This window comes from Phyllostomus discolor, chromosome 9 (genome assembly GCF_004126475.2).
Source record: "Phyllostomus discolor isolate MPI-MPIP mPhyDis1 chromosome 9, mPhyDis1.pri.v3, whole genome shotgun sequence".
Classification (NCBI taxonomy): domain Eukaryota; kingdom Metazoa; phylum Chordata; class Mammalia; order Chiroptera; family Phyllostomidae; genus Phyllostomus; species Phyllostomus discolor.
The window spans coordinates 34,923,743-34,950,974 of NC_040911.2; the positions used below are offsets into that span (position 1 = coordinate 34,923,743).

Genomic DNA, 27,232 nt, shown 5'->3' on the forward strand with positions numbered 1-27,232 from the left:
ACTGGCTCAGGCACCGTCTCTTTGAACAAAGACCTAGACAGAAAGAAGTGAGGAGGAGTGGGGGAGGTCAGAACTGGAGTAGCATCTGGGGAAATGTGTTTATGTTAGAGTCTCTTCAGCTCTGTTGAGCACTTCCGTTAAATAATGGAATTATACAACCCACCCTCCCATAAAAGATACCAGGTGGACAGAAGCAAAGAGAAGGGAGCCGGGGAGGTATGTTCAGAGGGTTGATTAAGTAAACCTAAATTGTAGGTCCTTGGCTACACCTAATGTAGGTTTTGTTGTCTTTAATTTAGCTATTTAAAAAAAGGCAGTGTAAGTCCTTCAATCTTTTTGCAATTCTGCATGGTTGAACATTTGAAATGAGTTTGTGTATCACCCCCAGGCGCTGATTCAGACTTGATTGGGGCAAAGCAGATTGCATGTGCTTATTTTTATCCACGTCATGTGGGACGTTATGTCGCCAAAGGAACCAAAAATGTGCGGCTCTATTGCCAAATTATCACCTATCCTTTGATCAGACAGGGCGGCGATCCTCCTCAACAAGTTGCGCGACCTTAGTGTAACAGCAATGTCAGGTCAACTTGAGAAAGTGAAGAGAGAGCCCTAAACACAAATAAAAAGAAACAACCAACAATCCTTATAATTATCATCATCTGCTGCTTTTCCCTCTTTTGGCAAAGAAACACTCCATCCATTTGCAGAAATCGCCCGCGGAAACGTTACATCAAAACTAATCACAACGATTAAAATCAGCTTTTCTGTGCAAGAGGAGGGTAAAAAGCAAGTTGGAGGCTGGAATAAGACTGTTTTTCCACAAAAAAAAAAATCTGGAAAAAAATTTCCTATGTATATATTTATCTATACGTTTGTGTAGACCTTTATTTTTGAAGGAGATCAATTGTCTGCCCTGTGATCAGTTAATTTGATTTAAGTTTTATTTTGGAGATTGATTTAGACTGGAGGTAGAGGCATGAGCTAATTGTATCCTGATCCTTGCCTTGAGGGGTTTCAAAGCCCTGGAGCAACTCTTCTCTGTATTTTGTTCTGTCTACCTTAGCCAAGCTATTGCATTTCTCTCTGGTGTGGCGAGCCGAGCAGATCGCTGGGAGAGAAATCGGAAAAGGGGGGAGAGGAAAAGGAAAAGGGGACTTGGAGAGAGACTTTGTGCTTCAATGTTTCAGGTAAGATCTGACGGTTTGGGTTTGTTATTATTTGCTAAGGAGGGTATGGCTGGGACTTTGGGCGCAACTCGCTTTTACGCATGTGCCAGGCATGGGGCGAGAGCGCGGCACACTCGCGCACACACAGCCCGCCGCCGCGGCTGGGTATCCGCTCGGACCCGCGGCCGGCTCCTCCGGGACAGTTCTTGCCGGTTTTCGGCTTTCTTCCTCGAGTGGGAGCAGGAGCGAGCGAGGCGGCACGGGCAGAAACAGCGGGCGGGCGCGGCCGAAGGGGCCTGAGCCCGGGGCCGGAGCCGGCGCGTCGGGGCCGGGCTTCCGGATCTCCCGGCCCGGTTCGGGAACTCGAAGCGGAGCAGCCGCGGCTCTCGGAGCCAGTGCCAGCGCCGCCCGCCCGCCGCTAGCGCGCCAGCCTCTCGGGCGGCCGCTTTGCAGCGGCTCTCCCCCCCCCGCCCTCCCCTCCCTCCTCCCTCCTCGCCCGAATCGCGCGCGTCCCTTTCTTCCCCGGCGCCGAGCTCCGCGTCTGAAAACCAGCCCCGCCGGGAGCCTCCCAGCGCCGCTGGCCCCGACCCGCCGCCGCCGGCGGCCGGAGCGCCCCCGCCAAGCACACCACCCTGCGGGGCGCGCAAGGGCTGCGGCCCCCGGGGCTCCGCTCCCACGGGGGGCGGGAGAGGACCGCCGCCCCGTGCTCGCAGGCAGCCTCGGTGGCGCCCCGGGACGCCCCGTGAAAGACGCCATTGTGGCTGCCGAGCGGATTGGGCCCCGAGGCGGTTTTCTCTTCCCCTTTTGCTTGGGCCGGGCCGCGCCGCTCCCCTTTGTGAGCAGCGGCAGTGCCCAGTGCTGTCCGCCGTCCGTCTCCGGCCGGGCTGATCCGGATTCACCGCCTCCGCCCACCAGGGCGCCTTTAAAACCCCCACCCACCACCCCTCCCTTTCCCAGCCCCCCCCCCCCATACACCGCCTTTAGATGCAAACATTTCATTTATTTTTAAAAAGCGCTCATTCCTCTTCCTTCCCAGATAAAGGGCTTGGCACATGCTCCGAATTAGAAGTCTCCTTGGGAGGCGGGGACGGGGGAGGGGGCCCTGAGGTGGGGGAAGGACGCGGGCGCTGCAGGTAATGGCTGTGGCTTTGCCGCGCTCGTCTCCACTCCGCGGTGCCTGCAGCGCCGAGTCCGGAGCCCGCCTGCTTCCCCCCTCTTCTGGAGGCCAAGGTTTCCTTAAAGGGACAGTTTCCTGGCCGCCACCCGTCTCCGCCGTCTGAACCAGCGCTTGGGGCACTAAGGTGGGCGGGAGGGATGCCGTTTGGCTTCTTCCTGACCTCTTTCCTACCCCCACCTCCACCCGCGCCGTCCCCTTTTATTGAAATATGAAGTGTGCTTCCTCTCCCGTCCCCAAGAGGGACCTGGCTGGAAAATAAAGAGTCCGCGCCTCCTGGAAACAGAACGGTGTGGGGGGCGCGTTCTGGCGAATTCGCCTTAAAAGTGCGGCCGATCCCCCAAAACATCCAGGAAGAGGAAAGCAGACCTGCGGTGCAGGACTTCCTTACCTGGACGCGTGCTCCCCACCGCCGCGCGAGCGCCGCAACTTCCTAGCTAGCGCGGGTCGGCATTGTCTGCCTTTGTGCTTTCGAACACTTGCACTGTCGTGGAAATGGTTTTCTGGTATCAAAACGTGTTCACCGTTGACTGTGCCTCGGCGGCCGGCTGGGCGGGAGCCAACTAAGTTAGCGAAGTTGGAAGTAGGGCTGTCGGCTTTGTGCGTGGAGAGCAGCACGCAGGGACTGTCCAGTATGCCCGTGGGCCTGGCTAAGAGGTGCACCGCAGTGGGCAGAAGTAATTTGGTACAAATGCTACATTATCTTTTAGATCATAGAACTGGCTGCTTTCAAAGCAAATCCTCGAGTCGTGTGGGTCTGTGTGTGTCTGTGTGCGTATCCTTGGTGGAACTGGTAGAGACATAACAGTTTAACATACTCATTCTTTAAGAAACGTTTGCCTTCTGTTTTCAATCAACTAAGCTGGCAGCTAGAGATACAAGTTTATTTGAGAATACCCTCTGGGTACCAAGCATGCTTGGATTGTTTTAGCAAATTAAAAATGAGCAAAATGCTTTTACCTTCTCAGCAGTAGGCTCCTTAAGAGACCTCCTGTTTTGTGGGCATGTGTGTGTATTTTGTGTATCTCCAATGTGTTTGTAATGTGGAAAAGGAGAAAATAAAGCATTTTTAAAGACTGAGGCTGATGCCATAGAGTGATTTGTTCCGTCCGATTTTACATCAGGGAATTTACCTGCATATACGGGAATTTGTGGAAACTAAGAGCTAACCTTCTTGGTGAATTTGAAGTAGTAGTGGGTCCATTTGTCTCCTGGATAGTGGGCAACGTGCCAGTCAAGTCGTCGTGTTTATATTTGTGTGACATTTGGCTTACCATGAGGAGCCGGTGTTCTGGAGACTGCCTACCGACTGCACCAGTTTGGCTCCGGAGTCCTGCTGCTGCTGGAATGGGAAGAAGTGTTAGCGATTGTTCGGATGGCAGGAGGTTTCCCGTTTACCAGTTAGGGTGCAAAGGGGACCGCTGAATTTTAAAACTTTGTATCATAGGGAAAACTTGATTGGTTTAGGCCATGTGTTTATTTTTAAAGGTAACTAGTTAAGCAAAAGTATTAGACATTTGCTGAGAAGACATTTGAAGTGAATTGAGTGTGAATGATAATTGGCAAAAAGAAGTCTCCCACCACAGTATTCAAAATGACTACAGTGATTTTGCTGTATTAATGATGCCCGAAGCACAATATGAAGTTCTCTCACGCACACTAGAGGTCTCTCTTCCAGCTGTAAGATTTTCGTGTTTGTAATTCCTCACTAGGACTTACCTAGGAGGGGTGCACAAGGATAACTTGGTTCATAATTATTGAAGTAATAGTGATTTACCGACCATCCAGATTACTCTGATGTGAGGTACTTATTTTGGAGAATATTCAGTAATTACAGTGCAAATTGTACTAACTACTAGTAAAGTAACAGCAATAAGACTTCTACTAACTTATGATGAAAATATATTACTTAACTTGATAAGCAGTATTATGGACCTTTTGGCATACAATTATTTATCCAAAGTAATCGTTTCTAAGTGTGAAAATAACTAGTGAAAGATATCAGAGAACTTGATGAAAATCAAACTTCTGTTTAGCCCTAGATTTTGCAATAAGTTGCTTGCACAAATGCTTGACGTTTCTAAATCAAAATAGCGGTTTTCTAGTTTTGGAATGTGATGTTTTCTGCTAAGATCTTGTTAAAAATTTACATTGCTTTTGAGTTATTAAATGATGCTTGTTTGCAAACCATCATTCATCAAGGCTTTTATTTAGCTTAGTCCTCAACTGCATTTCTGAACTTTGGGGGGGGGGGCTGACATTTATAATTTCCCAAACAAATGGAGCTTTTATTTTCTCTGTCTTTAAAATGAATGAACCTTCTTGGGAATAAAAATGAGATTTCAGATACAGCATGAGTGCTTATTTTAATGAGAAACACTTCACTTTTCCTAGGCACTGTAATGATGCCCTGGCTTTTCATTCATAAAAACATACTTGATGTAAATCATGTTATGCTTGTTGGTGAGTGTGGTTTGAGAAAATCGTGCAGAAAACAAAGTAGATTATCCTTTAAGAAAAACAAGCCAATATTCCTTAAGTTCATTCATTCAGTCAGCAAATACATACTTGTGTCTGCTGTATGCGAGACACTGTACTAGATGCCAGAGCACAGTGATGAGAAAAAGCATTCAGGGTCCCCAGTCTCTTGGAGTTTATGATTTAAACTCATAAACTCCAGAGACAGACGTTAACAACGCCAGTTGAACAATACACAGACTCAGATTAGTGCTTTGAAGGAAAAGGAACAGGGGACTCTGTTGTGTTGACATTAACCAAAGAGGGGCAAAATAGCCAAGACTGGGGTCAGCGTTCCAGAGGAACTGTTGCAAACTGAGATTTAAAGGGATAGGCAGGAGAAGAAAACAGACAACTGGGACTAAGTTCTAGGCAAAGGGAAGAGGAAACAGCATTTGCCAAGCCAGGAGAGACATGGCAAAGGGAGAGGAACTCAAGGGTTAACTAGCTGGGGTTGAGAGAGGGAGGAGGCTGGGATGAGAGAACAGCCTCCAGGGACTGGCCCCTGGTCTTAACCCTGAGAGCAGTGTGGAGGGGTGGCCAGGAGGATCCAGATGGGGGCGGTGGTGACATAATCAGATTTGTGTTTTGAAAAGATAATTATGGTGTCACTATGGGCAGTGAATGGAGGGACCAGGAGTGAACAGAAGCATAGCGCTTGGAAGGCTATTATAATTATCCAGGCAAGAGAAGGTATATTTGGGATTTGGGTAGGGGTGGAGGAAACAGAAGAATGAAAGAGTTTAAGATCTCTTTAGAAGGTGACTGGACAGACATAGTAAAGGATTGGTTACTGGCAAACAAGGAGAAGGAGACGGCAAGTGGATGCCTACCTGGGTCTCTGGCACATTAACCAAATGGACACCAGGATTCTGCAGACTGGGGAGATGTTGTGCCTTTCACTTCATTTCTAGTAGCCAGAATGAGTGCTAGTGATAAGCCTGATTCACATCCTGTGTAACAGGATTCACCGGGGAAACCAAGGTCCTTCTTTTATCCCTCCAGGCTGCCCGGTCGTGGATGGAGCACCTGCAGTGTGTCAGACACGATGCCCTCTCCCCTATGAACTGCACCGTGATATTTCACTTGATTCAGCTCCAGCTACGCTGGAAATCACCATTCGAATAGGCCTATGTTTAACCTTCTGAAACAAAACCAAGCCTGTGCCTTAGAGTACAAATTAATTGTGCCTAAAAATATTATAAGCATATATTCAAAAACCATGAAAATTAACTGTTCGACCATGCTTTTCTAAAAGGCCATTCACATACAAATCACTGGCACAATTACTGCAAATCACTCACTGAAAAAACTTTGAAGGACCTGAACGTGGTCAGGTTTGTTTGGTCTGATTTGAGTGGACTCAGCTCTGCGTCCTCCCACTCAGATCTCACTGCATTTGTCCCTCGCGTGTGTCTAGCTTTTTGTACCGACCTTGGCTAGTGTGGTCTCAGTGCAACATCTTCATACTTTCCTTAGGTGGACATTGGTTTTGGTGTTTCTAATATCTTGTCTAATTCTTTCCATTTGCTGTCATTTCTCCAAAACCCATTCCGTCGCCTCTGACTTCCCAACTGTGTGCAGGAAATAGTGTTTTGCCCAATAAATGGGTTATTCTTCCCCCAAATAACATTGGCTGATCAACTGTTAATTTTCAAACAACCTAAAATTAGGCAGTAAGTTTTTCTCTCCACATCCCAAGTCCTTAGGAAGTAGAAGACAGCTGCCGTGAATGTTTTATGATGGTTTCCCCCTTTGCTCATTGCCCTCCTTCCAGGAAATTCCAGGTTGGAGCGCCTTCCAAGAAATTCAGTTTCAGTTACTTCCAGGGAAACAATTTGAATGCCACTCTCTGCATAGGGTTTTGATACAAATAGTCAACTCCATAGGCTACTTTTCTTGGGCAGGCTCTGGCTGGAAAACCCTCCTCATTTTTGCCAAGTCACCTGGGGATCCATTTCTTCTGTAAATATGGGAATGATGACATCTCTCCAACTTGCCTTATAGGATTGTTGAGAGGAAAAACAAGTGTATGTGTGGCAAACTGACATGCACATAAGGACCATCAAGAAACCCCGAAGGGCATTTTTTGCCTGAAGGATCCATGGGGATTTCTGGCCCCTGTGGAGGCCAGTCTGGATTGCTGAACCCCAGAGCAACACTGTGAGGCAACCCCTTCTTCCAGGTGAAAGAATGAAGGGTTAGAAAGTTGTGGGACTTGCCTGAAGTCAAAGACGAGGCTAGTGGCAGCACAGAGGTCCAGCCCAGCAGGCTGACCACCAACCCCTGCACACTCTGCTGCCCCCACACTCCGAGTTCTTCATGTCCAGCAGGTACTATTCGAGCACTTTCTTGGGCACCCGTCACAGATCGCTTTTCTTCTCCGCCACCAGCTTCCACTCCTCTTGCCCTCTCTTCGTCCCCTCCCCTTCCGTCCATCCCTGATGTCTCCTCATCAACACCAGCATCCTACTCTTAAACCAAGAAAGAAAGAAAAAGTGGTTTGAGATTATTACAGACATCTGAATTGTTCTCAAGCTCTTGCTGAGCAAATCATTCACTTACGTGTGCTCTGTCATGCTGACCAAAATACGGATTTGTTTTCCACCTGATGAGAATTGACAATAGTTTAGGTCCTGCTGCCTACACTAAGGCTGCTATGAAGAAGAGTTATTAACTGAAGAGAATGTTAACTAGATTGATTTCAAATGCTTGCTAGAGAAAGGAATAACCTTCCAAAGCATCTACTGTTGTCATCACTTACTGTTTTGTACCATGTTCTCTTTGCTGGAAATTTGTAGCAAGTGTGTATTTACAGAAAATGTGCATAAAACAAAAAACCAGATTCTCTATATGTGTGTGTGCTGGGTGGGGGTGGAGTGGGGAGGACATCGGTCCATGTTGCCAGCACCTCTCTCTCCTCCACCTACCCCACCCGAATACCTACCCCATATTCAGATCCCACTCCAGTTATTTCCAACTGTGTTATCTTAGTTAAATTACTTAATGTTTCTAAGCTTCGGGTTTCTGAGCAGTAAAGGAGATAAGTCACCATAAATGAGATATAATATGAGATTGCCGTAAATGAGATAATAACAGACCTGAGTGAGGTGGTTCTGAGGACTAAATGAGAGGTAGAAGCCTGCCCCACAGTAAGCACTTGGGAAGCATTCACGTGGTATTATTAAGAGCAGGGACTATGTTCATTTATTGTTGCTTTCTCAGCTTATAATGCAGTGCCTGGCTCACAGGATAAGTGCTCACTCATTAAATAATTACTGGATACATGAACACAGAATTTCAGAGGACACAAGAATAAAGCCAGATGGCAATTTCACTTCCCTGTAAGTACTTTTTGCCATTGACAGGAGGGTCCAAGTCCTTCCAGGTGCCCTTGCCTGATGGTTATGGGCTCTTCCTAACCAGTCAGAGCACACATTGGGAGCAGACCAAGTTTAACCTAGGGAATAACTATTGATGCTAAATGGGACCTTGCTTCAGAGATGTCATCAGTTCACCTTTTGATTATTCACATGAAGGTCTCCCTGTAAACAGCTGTCATGATGTATCCAAAATATGCTGACATTTAGAACTGATGGTGTGAAACGACGAACCACTGGGTTCTGAACCCAAGGTGTGAATCGGTGATTTTGGTTCTTACACAGCAAAGAAATATTGGAACAAGACTGATACCCATTCCATCCAGCAGATGGCAGTGCTATACATTCACTAACAAATTCTCAGAATAGCCTCTGGTCTTAAGTTCTCACTGATGCCCACCCTCAGTGAAAAAGGAAGTCTGAGCCCACTTTAAACCCAACCCACTACCTGCCACCATCCCCACCCCGGGCTCCTCCTTTGCAGGAACAACTGCGGTTCAACAGGGCCAGCTGGAAGAATCACTCCTGGGAGTCACCCTCTTCCCCTGTGTTGTGGGGCAGGGCAGTCAAAGAAAGCCATCACTGTGGTCTGTTAGAATCCACTTCCGGCTGCTTCCCCGAGATGCAAACAATAAGTAAGAGGGCTGTTTTTCTGTGCACTTAAGCAAATCAACGGGAGAAAGTGCTAGGGACCTCCGTCCTCTAGGATGTTACCACATGCTCTGGGTGGAGAGCACTTGATGCCATTTAGAAATCAGGAGTACCGGTACCGATGATAACCTATTTTAGGCAGGCATGTGATGCAACTAAAGACCCATCTGCAGTCCTCTCACGTGGGGCAGTGAAATGCGCTTGGTCTTCCTTTTCCCTGGTACTGTGTGCTCACTACTAGCTGTGTGATCCCAAACTCTGGCTTCATTGTCTGTACGAATAGAGGTCACGATAGCCGCCTTAGAGGGCTGTTGTAAGAAATAAAAATGTAATGGTACAATGGACTTTACAATATATTACCTTGTATTGGTGTGCCCATTTTTGAGATGAAGCAATCGAGGCACAGAGGGATTTACTGACTTGCCCAGGATCCCATATTGATGAGTGATAGAGCCAGGATTTGGATGGTGTATTCAGCCTTCAAGTCTGTGCTCTCAACCTTCAGGCACTGCTGCCTCTTATGAATAATGATTGTTATTAATAGCTGATAATTATCAGGCACTTTCCTTGTGCTAGGAACTTCACACATGTTAACTCCTCGAGTATTCTCAGCCACCCTATAAGGTGGAAGCTATTACTTTCCCCACCTTATCAAATGAAGAAAGATTACTGGTTTCTTACTCTGTAAGAAACACAGGAAAACAAATTAATGTCAAGACTCTAATATATTAAAGTGCTAAATGGTGAGTCCCTCTGTAACTGCCACAGTGATTTAGAGATGAGAGAGCTCACCAATGAGACTACGATATACAGTATACAGAGTATACAGTTATGTCCCGATTGCACAAAATAAGGTATGAGAAAAATGTTAGATGCCTTACCCTCTAAAATTTACATTACAGGGTTGAGCAAAAGTAGGTTTACAGCTGCAAATACACAAAACACAAAGTTTATTCTCGTATCATTATTTAGTAATTATTTATTATTTTCCATACAAATAACTTTAAACCTACTTTTGCCCCATCCTGTATTTATAGCTTCAGACCATCTTCAGGAATGGCGAATGGCCGGTGAGAATTGGGACTGATCGCACTCTTGTGTAACACCGCTTACCTTTTCTGAGAGTCACTGCTCATCATTTAATGAGGAGGTAGGAGGGGACAGGGGCTTTGCTAACTGCCCATTGCCTTCCTCCTGTACAGGAGGGCCAGCTCTTAGCACACCCGGGAGCTCAGAGTGGTGAAAGAAACTCACGTGCAGTATGAATGAGCTCAGCCTCTCTGATGGAAAATGCCACTCCAAATCTGGGACGGAAGGCAGGTTTTAGAATCTGGAGTCTAACAACTCTGGAGCCTGCTTTCTCCACTGTGCCTCGGTGAGGTTTGGGGGGACAGACAACTCTCTAAATGAGGGGCATGTTTTCAGAATGAAGCCTTCCTCAGAGGCTGACAGCAACTGTAATTCAAAGATCCAAAGCCTCTGAGAAATGGACCAGTCTAAGACTGCACAAGTCAAACTCGCTGTACAAGAACGGCAGGTGGTTTTCTATAGGAAAAAACATCCTAATCGAAAACAACTTCCAGTGTGGCCTGTCCCCACTTAACAGAAATAGACAGAGGAGTTCATGACCAATGGAGTCGAAGGGACCCTGCCAGTTGTGTGTATTGCTGGGCGACAAAGGAGGCTGAGTAACTAACACCCAGAGGGGAAGTTCTACAAAGTTCCACCTTAAGAAATCAGGACATTTCCTTCTTTCTTTTTTTCTCCCAGTTAAGCTTTTGTGCTCATCCATATCTTGGCACAATGTTAATACGTTCATTTCTGTCTTTTGTCTAAATGCCTTAAAAACTGATATTTCCAGCTAAAGCACGTTTTAAGAAGCCCAATCATTTAGCTAGACATAATTGAAGGGGTCTTCTTTGTTTTTCCCCCCTTTTAAAGAAAATTCTGAGTCAAAATGCATTTGAAGATGAAACTTAGACTCAGACTTTACTTTTGAAAGCATGCACCCCAATTCCTTTTATAGCCACACCATTTTTCAGTTGTATAGTCAGAGCATTTATGTATCTGATTTCTTTTTGACAGCTCTTCTGCAAACTATAAATGTATGATAAACACGTTTCCAAATTCTGCTAAGGAGTAAGACAGATACATTTTTTAACACTCGAAACTGTACTGTTTGATAAATTTGTGTTAATGCAATAACCATTTATTATAGAAATGGGTAAAGTGCTTCTGAACTGATCAATTTATAAAACTCATTGCAAATAATTGCTTTTAAAGCCATTTTCTAAATTTGAGTCTGTATAGACACACATATAGTACAGATACTTTACATCAGTTTTTGGTTACTCAAGAGCTGATGGTATAGTTTCCACATGATCTATTGTCTCTTCTTTTTTCCACTGTTGTCTATCTTTTGGCCTCATAGTTTCTTTTTGTAACTCTGCCAAAGAAGGAAAGGGGGAAAGAAAGGAAATAAATTTCATGTTCATTACTCTTTCTTTCTTCCTCCCTCAAATAACTTGACGAAATATGTTGGAAAGGTATGTGCTCCTGGTTCATGCTAACAGAGGTGCCTAACGGTATGAACAATCCAAAGGAATAGGTAATCCAAAGTAATGTCTGTTAATATTGATGTGATATGTTAATTAGGCGACTATTAAATTTTGCAGTCCACATTTGCACATGACTCTTGGACACACATTTTTCTCCACATCAGCTCCTGCAGTCATACCATATGATGTCAGCATTAACACGAATGACTTGTGCCACCTCTTAACAGCTAGTCTTTCCCAGGCATGAATGTGATCAGCCTTCTCCAAAGTATTTTCTAGCTTAGCAGTTAAGAAATTCAGTATGCAGCGAATCACCTGGAAGGCTTATTAAAACACAGGTTCCTGGCTCCACCCAGAGTTTCTCATTAGATAGGTCTGGGATGGGGCCTGAGAACATGCATTTCTAACAGGTTCCCAGCAGATGCTGCTGCTGCTGCTGCTCCAGGGACCACACTTTGAGAACCTCTGTTCACAGGAAACAATAGGCTTGGAGATGCTCCTGGAAGGACATAAAAAGTATTCATCAGTCAAATGAATTTGGGAAACACTACCTTCTTTTCAAGTCTTGTGAGGTATTTTAAAGAGTCGTAGTTAGCCTTGCAATGCATGAATCAGTTTTCTAACTCATGTTTCCTAAATGTATTTGACCACAGAGCCCTTTATTCTATTAGTACCAATCAACTCTCAGGATTACTATTCCTGGGACACAAGATGAAAGGCTACCCTGCCTCGCGGTGCCTTGATGGGGCTAAACTTCAGTACCTTCCACTTCCTGTTGGCAACCCCCTGCCACGGATGCGGTTTGGACACCTCTCCAGCTCAGCAGTCTCCCACTGCAGCGTTCTCCTATTGACCAGGGCATCTTACCCTGAAACTCATTCCCACCAACCCTGCCTTTGGATTCACCCTGTTTTCTCTTTTCTCAGCTCTCTGGTCCTTCCTCTTCCCTCCCTCCCTCACCCTCTCTCCTTTCTCATTCAGCCAGGCTCAGTGGACCACCATTTCCACCGTGTACTCACTAGGATCCTTAACATCCTTAATTCCTCCCTCCTGTGGTCCTCTCTGTCATTCCCACCTTGCCAACACTCAGTCCTGAGTAACATTTTTTTTTTCACTTTTGAGGGGGTCTGAGTGACACTAGTAGAATGTCACACAACTCTTCTCATTGGTCCCATTGCAGCCCTTCATCCATTTACCCGGCCGGCAAGGACTCCTGGCTGTGGTAGGCACTGCCCTAGGCCTTAGAAACATAGCGACGAGCAAGGCAAAAAGATCCAGGGTGACATGCAGTTTACATCCTACGGAAGGAATGTGAACTGAATCAAGACACGATTAAGTGCTATGCATAAAATTGAAACAGGGCAGTCAGGCGAGACCCCCATAATGCGCTGACATTGAAGCTGACGTGTGGGTGGAGTGATGTTAGCTCTCCTCACTGGCCCCTTGCTATTGCTTGGCAGTCCCCAGTCCATTTCTTATCCCATTCTCCACAGAAGCTGTTCGATCTTTCTACTCTCCTTAACAATCAAGCCTTTCCCATTTGTCAGATAAACTGGCCTCGTGATTTACTGAGAAGTTGTCCCATCCACGGCTCCACTAGTCCTCTCTTGCTCTCCTTGTGTCCCTCCTCAGTGTCTCTTCTTCCTCTCTCCACTGGCTTCTTCTCTTTAGTCCTTGACTCTTTGCAAAACAACCCATCTGTCTGTGTCCCCCAAAACCCATATGTTTAAGCCCTAATCCCCACTGTGACTGTATTTGGAGGTAGGGCCTTTGTGAACATAATTAAGGGTACATGGGTGATAAGGGTAGGGCCCTGATCTGACTGGTTTCCTTATAAGAAAGAGCACTGCAGAGCTTGCTCTCTCCTCTTGGGCACAGAGAAGTAATGTGAGCCCACAGCTAGAAGGCAGCTGTGTACAAGTCAGGAGGAGAGCCCTCACCAGAAACCAAGTCACCAAAATCTTGATCTTGGACTTCCCAGCCTCCAGAACCATAAGAAATAAATTTCTGCTGTTTAAGTCGCTCTGTCTATGGTACTTCGTTTTGGCAGCCTGAGCCAACAAAGATGCCATCCTTCAACACAAAACAAAACCTCTCTGCCCCCTGCGGCTGCTTCCCTCGCTGCCCCTCCCTGCCAGCACACAGCCAGGGCTGCATGCCTCCTGCCCACCGCAGTCTGCTTCTCCCGCCTCCCTCCTCCCTCCTCTCTCCCCTCCCTCGAAGGCTATACTTTTCAAATCACCTTTTATTTTAGTTTGTGTTCTTATTTATGCCTTTTCAGAATGAGTAGCATTGAAAACCTGCTAGGCTGTTCTAGAAGCTTTTATTTTTAACTGCTCTTGGGATTGTAACCGCTGCAGTCTTTGAATGTTTCATGACACTTAACTGACCTCAAAAACCAAATTTAATGTCTACTTCTCCATGAATCCAATCATATTCCTCAGTGAAGTTCCTCTGTTTATTTCCTCAACTGGATGTTTTTTCAAACAATGTAGAGGAATCGGGAGCCGTTGTTACTCTGTTCTGTATGTTTCTACGTCAACATCATTGGTTTCCTACCACTTACCAGCTGAATCGGTAATAGCCCTAAACAGGAGTGGAACTATAAAAGTCAGGATTGGGAAGATGGTTTATTCTTTTTAAGGAAACTCTTCCTCCTGAACTCTGTCTTCTCTGTGGCATTTAATTAGATCCCATCAAGCTTTGCTTATTTAGTGTAACGTTGTTATAGACATATGCCCTGTGGGCCCTGAATCTCAGGGCAAGGTCAAGGGTCATTGCTTCCCCAAGTTGACCTGTGGCATCCAGACCCTGGTCACTGTCCCTGAGGGAGAGGTGACAAGAGATAGAGGTGAAGCCGTGTCAGGTCACCTCACTTCACTGCTGCCATGGATTTCCTCCAAACCTTCTGTGCTGATCATGGAAAGTTCCCGGGTTGACCCCCAGAATACCCAAAAAGGAAAACCAAAAGTTCCTACCCAGCATTGCAGTGATTTACTAGCAACTCCAAAACCGTACAGGACATGGGAGAGCAGAAGGCAGGGAAGGGGAAATTGGAGGAGCCATGTCTATAAAGCACTTTGCATGGTGCCTGGTATGTAGTAAGTTCTCAGCAAACGGTAGCTGTCATAATTATTACTGTTGCTATAATATACACATGGCACACATGCATATATACATGTATACACAGGTATATGAGTAACGTTTCTTTCCTGGTTCTACATGGAACCCACAAGGGTTGAAAGAACTCAAGATGAATCCACGAGGCTCTTGGTGGAGATCTACCATGGCCGTTAGAGCTGCCCAAGGGCTGGTGCAACATTGCCAAGTTCTGTGCTGAAAGACGGGTCCTAAAACAGACTGGCAGTGAATATCTACAAAGAGTTAAGTGAATAGGCAAACACAGCACATGGGAAGGGCTGCTGTTCCATGGGCTCTAGGGTGAGGGGGGGTCATAAACTGGAAGTGAAGGGGGTTGGGGGACAACCAGTATAGAGACCAATGGGGAAATGAGAAAAAGAAAGTGAACATACGAGTCTCGGCTCCTGGGCGGCCTATGAAATGTTCAAGTAACAAAATGCTCAGCCAACAGGGAGGACTGCCGTGGGAAGAATTCACAAAGCTAAGAATGAGTTTTAAAGGGCAGAGGACCTTCTGGTGTGCAGAAAGTACAGTTTTAAGAACTCCAAGTAAAATAATACACTCTACGCTGAGTGTATAAGCAACAGCTTGATCAGCACCTTGTTATTGGGCACACTGGGGCTGCAGGGGGCAGGGCCCCTGCCCCAGATGTTTGGAATCTTGGGAGGAGACAAGGTGAAGGACAGGCAGTGAGGAGGCAAATAAACAGCCGAAGGCCCAGTGTCAAGCAGGCTGGGAAGACTTGCTGGCGGAGGTTCAGCCAGGCTGAAACAGTGAAGCAAACCAGAGGGGAACCTGTAGAAATGAGGCAGAAAAGGCAGTTTGGGGAGGACAGCAGGGAACCCAGCAATCTCTTCCTGTTCCCATCCCGCCCTGCACTGTGATCTTTGTGTGACGGCCACCCTGCGAGCTAAGTGCCCGACTCTCCCACCCCGCGCATCCCTCGGCTCTCTGTGCAGATGTCTCCTCTTTTTCTTCTGTCTGCTCTTCCCAGGGAACCTCCGGCCCCTTGACTCTTGTGCAAACCGATGTAGCCGACTGTACTCTTTTTTTTCCACCTTTGTGGCTCTGAGAGTCCTAGTAAACACCTCCACCTGCGGACAGCACCCTCTCACGAGGTCTCAGGAGGAGCCATCAGTCCCCCTCTTGGTCTCCCAGATTCTTCTCCCCCCTATAATGGCTTTAGAATAGAGCTGTTTAGCATATAGAATTTTCAGCCTCCTGAAGGTCTCTGATTTATCACCTCCTCCCCAACCTCACTGCCATAGCTCCACCCCCTCGCAAGGACCCGCTGTAGCAGCAACCACCCAGCTTCTCTCCCTCCCACCACACTTTCTGAAGTGCTGCCCACCTACACAGTGCCTTCATGAGTTCACCAAAATCCTTTTTAAAGCCCAATTTGGAACATTAGGATGCCAAACTCTATTTTAAGGGAAATTTTACTTCTCTTCGTATATGTTGTGTTGGTTGTATAACTGCGGAGCAGCAGTGTGGCCTCGGGCTCAGAAGGCGGGGCGGGTGCCCAGTGATCTGGTCCGAAGCCCAGCTCTGCCACTAACCAGCTGTGTAAAGCTTCTCAGCGCTGCCTCATCTGTAAAAGTGCATAATAATTTCATCTACAGCATAGAGTCGTGAGGGTGACATGAGGAGCGCTCTTGCAGCAATGCCCGGCGCATGGTAAGAGCTCACTGCACAGCAGTCCCAGCGAGAGAGGGGGAGAGAGAATAAGAAGTAAATACATTCGTGTCATCAGTGTCTATCTCCGGGCCATAGGGTTTTTATTTTCTAATTTTAATGTTCCGTATTTTTCCAATTCTCTGTAATAACCATAAAATCCTTCTATGACCATTACACTGATCTTTTCTTTGAAGGTTACCTGATGTAGCATCCTGCTTATATATGTTCAGTGACCTCCCACTGCCTCCAGGCTAAACATGAGCGTGGGCTGGCCCAGGAAGCCCACACACCAGCCTGGGTTCCATTTACTGGCGTTGCCTCCCACTGCCCCACTTACGCCCCAGGCTTCCGCTTCTCCAGACTTCTTTGCCTCCTAATGCTGTGTCCTGCTGTCATCTCCCCTTCACTGGGTCCTTTCTTCCCAGGGACTCTTGTCTCTTTGGACTTGAACGATCCCCAGCTAGATTGCTGTTCACAGGGGAGACAGTCCAGACCTCAGCTTCCTGGAGCTGTTATATCTCTCCCTCTGGGTTCCCCTTGCGTGGTGGGCCTCGTCATGTCCCCTTCCCAAGTCTCTGGGCTGGGCCGCAATCTTTTTGGCCTCTCCAGATATTTGCAGGGTCCTCGAATGCTTGAAGGCAGGTGGAAGGATGTGGAGGTAAAATAGGGTGAGAAGAGGAAGAGAAGAAACTGGGAAGCTGTTCTCTACAGGGCTCTAAATGCAAGACAAATCAAGAGGGATTTTTAAAGACTTTTTTTGAGTAGAAGGACAACATGATTAAAAAGAAAAACCACATTTTAGGAACAGAAGTTGAAAAGAGTATGCAAAATGGAGAGTGTGAGGAGGCCAGTTAAGAGGCAGTATGCAGGAGTTGAGGCAGCAGGAGATGAGGTTTTGCTTTAGGATGGGCTGGCCAGTGAAGGCAGTGCCCGAGCTGCCCCAGTTCCAGAGCCTGGACAGCCTTGCCTGGCGTTCTTCACATGGGCCCAGTGACCCCCACTAACCTAGTGCCAGGTACTAATGTCACACATTGCAAGCAGTGGAGATGTGATACAAACCTAGATGCATGGGACCCCAAATTGAGGGCCTGTAGCTGAGCTTCCCACATCCTAAACAGCCCACAGAACACCCTCAGAACAGAAACACTGAGGGTGAGAAAGAAAACAGGGGGGTGCAATCAGCCCTGGAACGTTCTTGCAGGTGCATGTTTAAACAGTCCTAGAGTCACCAGAAAAACTGTGGTGAGAGATAAATAAAACATTAAAGAGGAAAAAGAAGACATTCAAGTGTCGAGGAAATTATGAAGGTTAGGAATAGTAAACTTGGGCCAGTTTGTCCTTAAACTGAGAGAGGGAGCTTTTGCTTAAGAAGCTTCTATTCGACATAGCAGGCTGCAGAGCTTCTGAACTTCATTCCCTGCAGGGATGACACAGGCTGAAGATAGAAAACGGGTACAAAAGGTTTGGATGTATTGATAGATTTGCAGCTGATTTTTTAAAAACAGTTGGAATCTGAATATATGTGGGAGAGAGCTCCCTGACGTCTTGAAGTGGCGCCAGGGAGAGCCAGCCCTGGACCTCAGACTGCCCTCGATGAGACAGTCTAAGACACAAAGAATGCCAGCTACAGCTTACAGTGTACTCTATGCCAGACATCACACCAGTGCCATCTTACTCTGTCCTCACAATAACCGTAGGAGGAAGGCATTATCATCCCCCCTTTTTAGATGAGGAAACTGAGGCAGGGAATGCTTACGTAACCTTTGCAGGCTCGCACAGCTAGTATACTGACAATGCTGGGGTTCCAGCTAGGTCAGGAGACTCCAAAGTCAGTGCTCTTTCCATTGTAGACACTGCCTGTAAAGTGGATTGACTACTGAACTCACACACAGGAGCCTTCCTAGCACTTGTATGTTCTGGAATCTTCCTCAGTTGCAGAAAACTAATGTGACAAGGCTACCTCTCTCTGCTGAAAGGACACTGGGCCTCTTAGTCACGGCCCACCATCCCTCTGTTTCTAGCTCTTGAATTCAGCAGGGGGAAGGGTGGCCACACGAGGTGGGCTGCCCTCATTATAGAAGACTTAACACATTTTGCTTTCCTGCCCACGTGGAGGCACCTCCTCCTCACAGCTAACCTCAGCACCACCCCCAGCAATCTGGATAGGCCCTGCGGCATTTGAGAGAACACTCTTAGTTGTTCACAGCCTCTGGTGCTCACAGAAAGCCAAAGTTAACGCTCTGGAGTGTTGCCATCATCCTGTAACAAATCTGGACTGGGGCACAAGTTTCAGTCCAAAAGACAGAAAGAGTCAGGAGTAGGCAGGAGGCAAAGAGCAAAATGTAGAAGATGCATGGAGATGTCTGAGTGCTGTGCAGGAAAAAAAAAAAGCACATTTAAGAGCACTTCATGAATTTGAAAAGCAGGGGCAGGAATGTCAGCAGTATGCAGGACACAGATGATGTGGCTGGAGTCACCTTGGGGGCCCTCGGAGCTGGGGAGGTGGGAAGGGAGTGCGTGGGCTAGAGCACCGGCCTTAGGAGTCCCATTCCGTGCTTCACCACCATGCGCCCTGGAACTGGAATCACGGTGTGGTAATGGCAGGGGTGGGGGCGTAGCTTGACTTCTGTGACCCTCCATTTACTCTTCTTCATAGGGGACAGAGGTGATAACAGTGGAAGGTGAAAAATGGCCCTGGGAGCAGCCAGCTAGGCTGTGATGGGAGCAGCCAGCTTCCCAATCTTTGGATGTGTTGGGCCCCAGGCAAATATTTTTTATAAAGTGCTGTCTATATAAACAATCCGCGTGGGATCTTAGAGAAAAGTCAAAGTCATACCAACAGAGAGTACAAACTCAGTGGCCAGGCACTGGGGGCTCAGCTAACTTTCAGCTAAAAGAAGAGCTTGGTCTGAGGACGTAGGGCCCAGTGTGGTGACTGCAGTTGATAACACTGTGCAGGGTCATTGAAATTTGCTAAGAGAGTAGAACTTACATGTTTTCTCTGAAAAAATAAAACAGCAAGTTAGTGGCATGTTAATGAACTAGATGGGAGGAGTCCTTTCACAATGTATAAATACATCAAATCACCACAATGTACACTTTAAATACCTTACAGCTTTGTCAACCATACCTCAAAAAAGCTAAAAATTTTTAATAAAAATTACAGCATGCATTAAAATAAAGCACCAAATATAAAAAAAACAAGAAAACAATAAACAATTTGAGTCACTCCCCATCAGTACGTGGGCACCACTGCGGCAGCTCAGCCTCACACGGTGCTGCAGAGGAAACGCCACATCAGTCGTGGGAACCCTCTGCTGGCCAGGCTACCCTCCTGGGGCGGGCAGGAGTCCGGACACAGGGCCCTGAATGACCACATGGACACGAGCCTTCCAGCTGCGTGGGGTGTCAGGATGACCCCACACTCAGGGTGGAGGTCAGAGAGGGCTCTGAAGGTGAGAAACGGAGTCTGAGACCGTCGTAAGTTCCAGTCCAGGCTCCGTGTGCCCTGACATGATGGCATTGCCAGCCATGGCCAGTCTCGGGCACTGGAGAGGGCCATAGAAAATCCCAGGGAACTTGCTCCAACGTGAGGGCCCCTCTGAGGCACAGGGCCAGGTCTGGACAGTGCTGGCTGTGATGCACCTAAAGGAACATAAACATCACTCACAGAATGAAAACAGTAATCAGTCAAGGTCATTCCATGACTGTGTTGGAACAAACCAGTCACAAGGCCACCCATGACTATGTATGACACCAAACAAAGAGAAGGATGCTCTGTAACCACAAGCATAAATTAATGACCCCCTCTTTGAACTAACTTGTGTGACTACTGCTTGTCTATAATGGCAGTTCTGTCTGCCTAATCCTCCATCTTCCCAGACAACCCCCACAAAAAAAAAAAAAAAATACTAAGAAGCCCAATCATCAAATTGCCTTGTGCCCGGATGGTACCCAGGCTAGAAATGGTGCCCTACCCCTTAGCCATCCTGAGACTCCCCCAGAACAAGCCCAAATTCCCTAACAAACCTCTCCAGCTCCCTCACATGGCTCCTTGGTTTGTGTTCTCCCTTGCAGCAAGCTGAATAAATATGACTGTGTCTGACTAGAAGTGTGTTCTCCATGGTTTTTGGGTACTGGGTGGCAACCTGGTAGAAGTCACCTACAGGGCTGCTGTAAGGACTAAAATGCCCACAGCAATGCTGGTGTGTCATGCCCTATCATTATTCTGGTGCATTTTAGTCTTTCTGGCGTACCATGTGCCTGCCCAGCAGCACCTCACTACTCACTGCGAATGAAGTCAGTGCACCAGTCTTACGGGTGTCACCTGGGAGCACGTCAGAGATGCAGCCTCTTGTGCCCCACCCCCAAACCAGTTAAGTCCGAATGTGGTATTTAACCAGATCCCCAGTGACCTGGGTGCACATTCAAACTGGAGAAGCACTGCTCTTGGGCATAGGATGGCACGACTGACGAAGGCTACCGCAGCTGCCGAACAGCCCTCCAAACAAACACTAGAATTACAGGGGATTTCCAGCAGTGGGTGATGGGGGCGGGCCAAGTGCGTGTCAAAGTCCGGGGCATCCAACCTGCTTGTCTCATCACGAGCAACTCTAGTCACAAGAATACGTACATTTTACGAGCAGTATCTTATTCAGAGCTTCCTAGTTTCTTACCATAGCCCCATGAAGTGGACGGGAAAAGGATCACCCCACCAGAAAGAGAGAAAATTGTCACACGGTTGCCTAGTGATGAAGACTAGAGGGCCTGGATTGTAGTGAGGCGAGTGAGCACTTACCTTGGGCACATTTCAGGGGATGTCTAAAAACTCAATAATCAAGATAAATAATGTGTTAATGTAATATTTTTTTGAAACCAAAATCAATGTGAAAAATCTATGAGCAAAATATCATATTTTCAATGAAGATAAAATCCAAGGGGGCTAAGGTTAGGGTGGGGCAAATGAGGCTGAGCCGTGCACGTGCAGGATCAAATCCTGTCTTTACTGAAAAATTTGATATTTTTGTTCAAATATGGGTTGTGGGTTTTTTTGCATTAACTTCATTTTGTCTTCAAATATTATTTCTCTGGCTTTCTGAGCTTCTCATCACCCCTTTAATATTTGCACCCAAGACGAGTGCCTCACCCCCTTCTACCAAATTCTAGGAAGATCTGAATATCTTCTTGTGCGCATGGTTTGTGGAATTAGACTGCCTGAGTTCAAATCCCTGTTTTGCTGCTTACTAACAGTGTGCATTTGCTCAAGTAAATTAGGCTTTACAGCTTCTGTTTCTTCTCTGTAAAATAAAGAATGCTAAAATTCAGTTCAGTAAAAATAAAGGAGAACCAATATGATGTAGTCCAAATACAGAGTTCCAAAGGTCTGCTTTAATCTAAGGATCAAATTCAAAATATCTACAAGATAGACAGCATTTTCTTTGAGTGATCCTCCATAAATATAAATTTTAAATACTCTAAAGCACAAATATAGTCATACCACATATACTGTGTTTTTAGCTCAGTCTTTCCTCTTTTGGCTTCCCCTTCCCCTCTTTTCCTCCTTCCATCCCCACCCCCATAATCCATGGTAGCACTCCTAATACGTACCTCCTCCATTTCACTCCATGTGCTATGAGATACAGACACAACACCAACATGTATATGCACAAATACACATTTATACAGAGAGGTGCATTGTTGTTTCAAAAACATGGGATTATGTTGTTATACTTTTCAGCACCTTGTTTATAAACACCACTTTGTAGAAACATCCTCCAAACTGACTGGTGTACCTCTGGCCCTTTCGTGCTCCTGGGCAGCGTAGGAGACCTTGAGGTGAACTACAATCGCCCATTCTGTATGCAGCTTGTTTCAATTTTTTTGCCACTCAATAATGCCTTAAACAAACATCCTGACACATACATTTTAATGCTGTAGATTAGTTTTTCCCTGTTCTAAATGTTGGCATAAATGGAATCATACAGTCTGGACCCTTTTCCGTCTGTATTATTTTGTCAACATGTTTCTGAGATTGAATCATGTTGTTGCTTATAGCCCCTTCCTTTTTATTGCTGAGTAGTATTCCGTTGTGTATATATGCTACAGTTTGTTCCTTCTGGGCATGTCTATTTTAAACCTTAATAGATGATGCTACATTTATTTCCCCAAATGCTGTAAAATTTATATTTCCACAAATAATGTAGGGTGAGGCAAAAGTTGGTTTACAGTTGTTTGTATGGAAAATAATACAATAACTGATAAATAATAATAAACTCTGTGTTTTGCATACTGGAGATCTACTTTTGCTCCACCTTGTATGTGCTAAGGTTGTTTTCCACTTTGGCTGGCCTACTGACCATGAAGTGGTGTCACGTTATTACTTTAATTTGCATTTCCCCAACTTTGGTAAATTTGAATATCTTTTTGTACATTTGTTGGCCATGTGGATTTGTCCTTCTGTAAACTGCCTTTTCATATTCTTTGGTCATTTTTCTATTGAGTTGCCAATTCATAAAATCTCTTTCTATAATATATAATTCCTACATTGATTCCTACATAATTGATTCTGATATAATTAGTTTTTACATTATATAAGTTAATATAAATATTACATAAATTAAATACTTGTAATTGTAAGTATTCTCAAACCTATCATGTGTGTTTTGAATTTGTTTATAATATCTTTTGCCTACACATTTTTAATGTGATCAGATATATCTTCTCTTTTATAGTCTCTGTGTTTTCCAATCTTGTTAAGGTCTCCTTGTCCCCAGATTGTAACAAACTCGCCTAGATATTGCTGCAATATTTTTTCGTTTTGTTGTTTACTGTTAAGGCTTTAATCTCTGGGGAATGCACTTTTGTATATGGTGTAAAATAGGAGTTTTATTTCAGATAAATAGCCAGTTTTACTAGTATCATTTTTTAATAATTTACTTTCCCACTAAATTGAACTACCATATTTGATATATAATGTATATTAAATTCTCATATACAAGACTGTTTCTAGATTCTCTTTTCTTTTACCACTAACTTATTTCTTATTCTCGCACCAGTACCATATCTGCTTCATAAGGGCTTTGTCGTACACTCTGATGTCTGGTAAGGCAATTTCCCTGTCACTCTTTTTTATTCTTTTCCTGGTTATTGTTGAGCATTTAGTCTTCTACATGAAGTTTAAAATCATTTTATCTAGTCTCTCTGCCAAAAATGAAAACTGTGTAATTATTGTTGTAATGGTATCACATTCACATATTTCCTTTGGGAGAATTAATAATTTTGTGATATTCCATCTTCCCATCCAAGAGTGTGGTGTATCTTTCCCTTTGTTTAAACTTTGTTTTATGACCTTTAATAAGATTAGTTTTCTTCATATAGATTTATTATTTACTATATTTCTTGATATTTTTGCTCACTGTTTTATGAATAGAATATTTCCACTTTTCAATTTCTATTTATTAATTATTAGAATAATTAAAAGCTAATAATTAATGTATATTTATCTTATTTTTTAAATTTATAACTTATATTCTTAAATTCTCTTATTAAATCTAGCGATTTAGAAAAAACACAAGAAGCCCTGTGGTGTGGCTCAGTGGGTTGGGCATCAAACCCAAAGGTCACTGGTTTGATTCCCGGGCTGGATACATGCCTGGGTTGTGGTCCAGGTCCCTGGTTGAGGGAGGATGAGAGGCAAACAATTGATGTTTCTCTCTCACATCAATGTTTTTCTCCCTCTCTTTCTTCCTCCCTTCCCCTCTCTCTAAAAACAAATAAATAAAATCTTAAAGAAAAACACAAAGATCTCTTGGATTTTTATATCATCAAAAATACATAGTATTTATTTCTCTGTTCAAGTGTTTGTTCCAGTTATTTACTTTCTTTTCTTATTACATTCACTGGAACTCCCAAGTTGTAGTCAGACTGTAATGGTCATGACAGGCTTTCCTGTGTAAATCTTGAGTTTAAATGCAGTGGGTTTAGTGTTGCCATTAAGACATTTGATGGAGTGTTTCTTGGGAAATATTTTTATTATATTTAAGTGGTTTCCTTACAGTTATATTTCCTAGTATTTCCTAATATTGAAATACTTTTGCATTCCTTGAATAAACCCTAATTGGTTTGTTATATGGTGTTTGGTTCTAATCTAATTAGGATTTTTATATTTATATTTATAAATAAAATACAGTTTTTCATAAAGGAGTTTTTTGATAACTTTCTATGAAACAATTAGTGATTATATTGTCTGATGGGTACCTGAAATATTATCACCATCAATCTTATCAGAAAGTATTGTTGATTATTGGGAAGATATCAAGATCATCAGTAGCAGATACAAGTTTTTCACAATTCTAAAATTTTCACTTGAAAGCTTGAATTTTATTTTTCACAACAAATACTATCAGTTGTCCTCCTTGAAGTGATGGGCATCCTTCATTCATTTTCAAGAAAATGTGTGCCAGTTACCCAAGTCTTAATAACAATACTGTCTGCCAATTTTTCTTTCGAGTAAAAATAGCCTTCCCATACCCCTGGCTGGCGTAGTTCAGTGGATTGAGCGCAGGCTGCGAAGCAAAGTGTCACAGGTTTGATTCCCAGTCAGGGTACATGCTTGGGTTGCAGGCCATGACCCCCAGCAACCGCACATTGATGTTTCCCTCTCTCTCTCTTTCTCCCTCCCTTCCCTCTCTAAAAATAAATAAATAAAATATTTTTAAAAAATAGCCTTCCCTGAAAAGGTGGTTAGCGCAGCCCCCAACTCATGCCCACAAATGCTTTTCCTTGAGACCACCTCATACTTCAGTTTGCAGCAGGCATGCTTTGTACATCCCTTCTAGTTAGCAACACAGAATACTAAAAAGGCATGTACTCAAGGGTTGAGATGCAGTGAAACTAATGCATTTTACCACCTCATTAAGGACGTTGTTAAGTGAACAGGCATTTTTGAAAACTGGGAGTGTGGCAGTGAAAAACAGTGACTTCTTCTGGCTTTTACTATCAGTGAGTCACCTGCAGTTTTACCCACTGTTGCTTTTTCACCGTTTGTGTAAACGTCAAGTAATAACTCTGCTGACCTCCTGCTGACCTCCTAAAAAGGTCTTCAGGACGTTCAGGGTTCTAGGGGCCACACTTGGGAACCATTGCTCTAAACAGATTGGGCTCCTGTTCTGTTCCTTGCAAGAGCCAAGCTCTTCCCCACCTCAGGGCTCTGTTCATGCTTGGCCCTCTGACTGGAGTGCTAATCCCATGACACTGTGTTGGGTCAACTTTGCTCCTCATCCCTGAGGTTTGAGTTTGAACATTTCTTTCACAGGGAAACTCCCCCTAGACCCACTACACAACCAGGCTCTGTTCTCATGGCCTATGTCTTCAGTAAACCTTGACAATTCTCTCATAGCTCTTACTACAGTTAATTAATATAATATTTATGAACTTATCCATTGATGTCTGCTCCCCTAAGAATATAATCTCCTTGATTCAGTGCATCTTTTCTGCCTCAGTAGCCCCTTTACCTAGCACATTACACACAATCAAGATTACTGAATGAATGAGTGAGTGAGTGAATGATCTCTTTTAGCTTAGATCTTGGCTTGAAGGGCTGAGGCCGAGGTCATGGGTTGGACCTACCTTATTCTTTTCCCTTTAGCTACTTCAGTCATCAGCTTCCACCTCCCAAGCCCACCTTGCGGATAAACTGAGATGACAGGCGCATGTGAAAAGGGCGAACCCATCCCCATTAGCAGGAAAGGCATTCAGAACTTCCTAATCATTCATTGTGGATTTGTTGTAATCGGCAAAGCCAGAAAGACAACTGCAGCAATTCCTGACCATCTGAGACCTACTTAAACTTCCTGAGACTGTGAAATCTTTCTTATTTCTTCATTTACTGAAAGTCCCCTGGTCTCCCAACAAATACCCAGGCCTTGCAGAACTTTGAAAAGTCATCGGAAACTTTCTAGCAGTTATGAGCCATAGTTTGAAAACCTCTGAACTAACAAAATTATCATTCCGTCCCAGATTTAAACCGAATTGTGGTGATTATAGCGTATACTCTGCAGTTCTGGTTGAGAGGGCAATTTAATTAGAAACCTCTATCTTGAGGCTCTTATAACTCCACCCCAGATGCACCCCCCCCCAAAAAAAAATTCTTTAGGATGAAATTTCTAATGTAGTCTCTCAGCCTAAAGGTATGTTTTCTTATAGAAAGTTGAGTAAGATTCCATGTAGGCTATTTTTAAAACTCAAGGAAAGGGGCAAAGAGGGGATTTTACCACTTATGAAATCACTCAGATGCTTTTTTACTTTTTTCCCAAATGCAAACTGTTTCCCTTAGAACTTTCAAGTTGTCTTTGTTAGTGCCTTTGGCATGTTTAAAGAAATTTGGTTGAGCTATAATGAAGTTGTTCACAGAATGTGTATTTCTCATGTGAAGATTTATTTCTACTCTTTCAAAGGAGCTTGCATGGAGATTACACGTGGGGAATTATAATCAAAAGCAGAGTTCTGAATAAAAATGTGTGTCTATAACAGGTGTATTAGTTAACCTTACCAGTGAAAAGTCACTGGCCAGCCATATGGTGTTTGCTACAAATGGCCTTAGAAATTGATTGGTCTGGATCCGTGTTTTACAGGGGAGAAAACTGAGGCCCAAAGACCTAAGTGTTTTGTCCAGATGAAAATGAACAATTAATTCTGAAAAGTGTGCCTTTACATAGAGAACCCAGACTCATAAAGCAAAAGTAAAATCTACAGCTACTTTACCATTCTGGAGGGCAAGGAGGACCCCAAGCCCAGGGAAGGTTCTAGATCTTACCATTTCTGGCAGATCCTGTGGTAGGAAATGGGCAGTCAATGGCATTGTCCTGGCAGCTGCACCCCTTTGGTGTGGGAGTGTGGAGCAGTGGCAGGGTCTCTTTTGTGCTCTTTCAGTCAGGCGCAGGAAGACTGTTCCCTCAGCCAGTTCCTGAG

At 44.8% G+C, this 27,232-nt stretch overlaps 1 protein-coding gene across 1 annotated transcript in view; it reads left to right on the forward strand.

Moving 5' to 3' along the window:
• The first annotated feature begins 1,071 nt into the window (after nucleotides 1-1,071).
• The window catches only part of KCTD1 (potassium channel tetramerization domain containing 1), a 180,728-nt gene continuing 154,567 nt past the window's right edge, over nucleotides 1,072-27,232 (forward strand). The window contains exon 1 of the mRNA XM_028523755.2: nucleotides 1,072-1,187. Coding sequence (XP_028379556.1) covers nucleotides 1,179-1,187 — 9 coding nt within the window. The 5' untranslated portion in view covers nucleotides 1,072-1,178. The remainder of the gene's footprint in view (nucleotides 1,188-27,232) is intronic.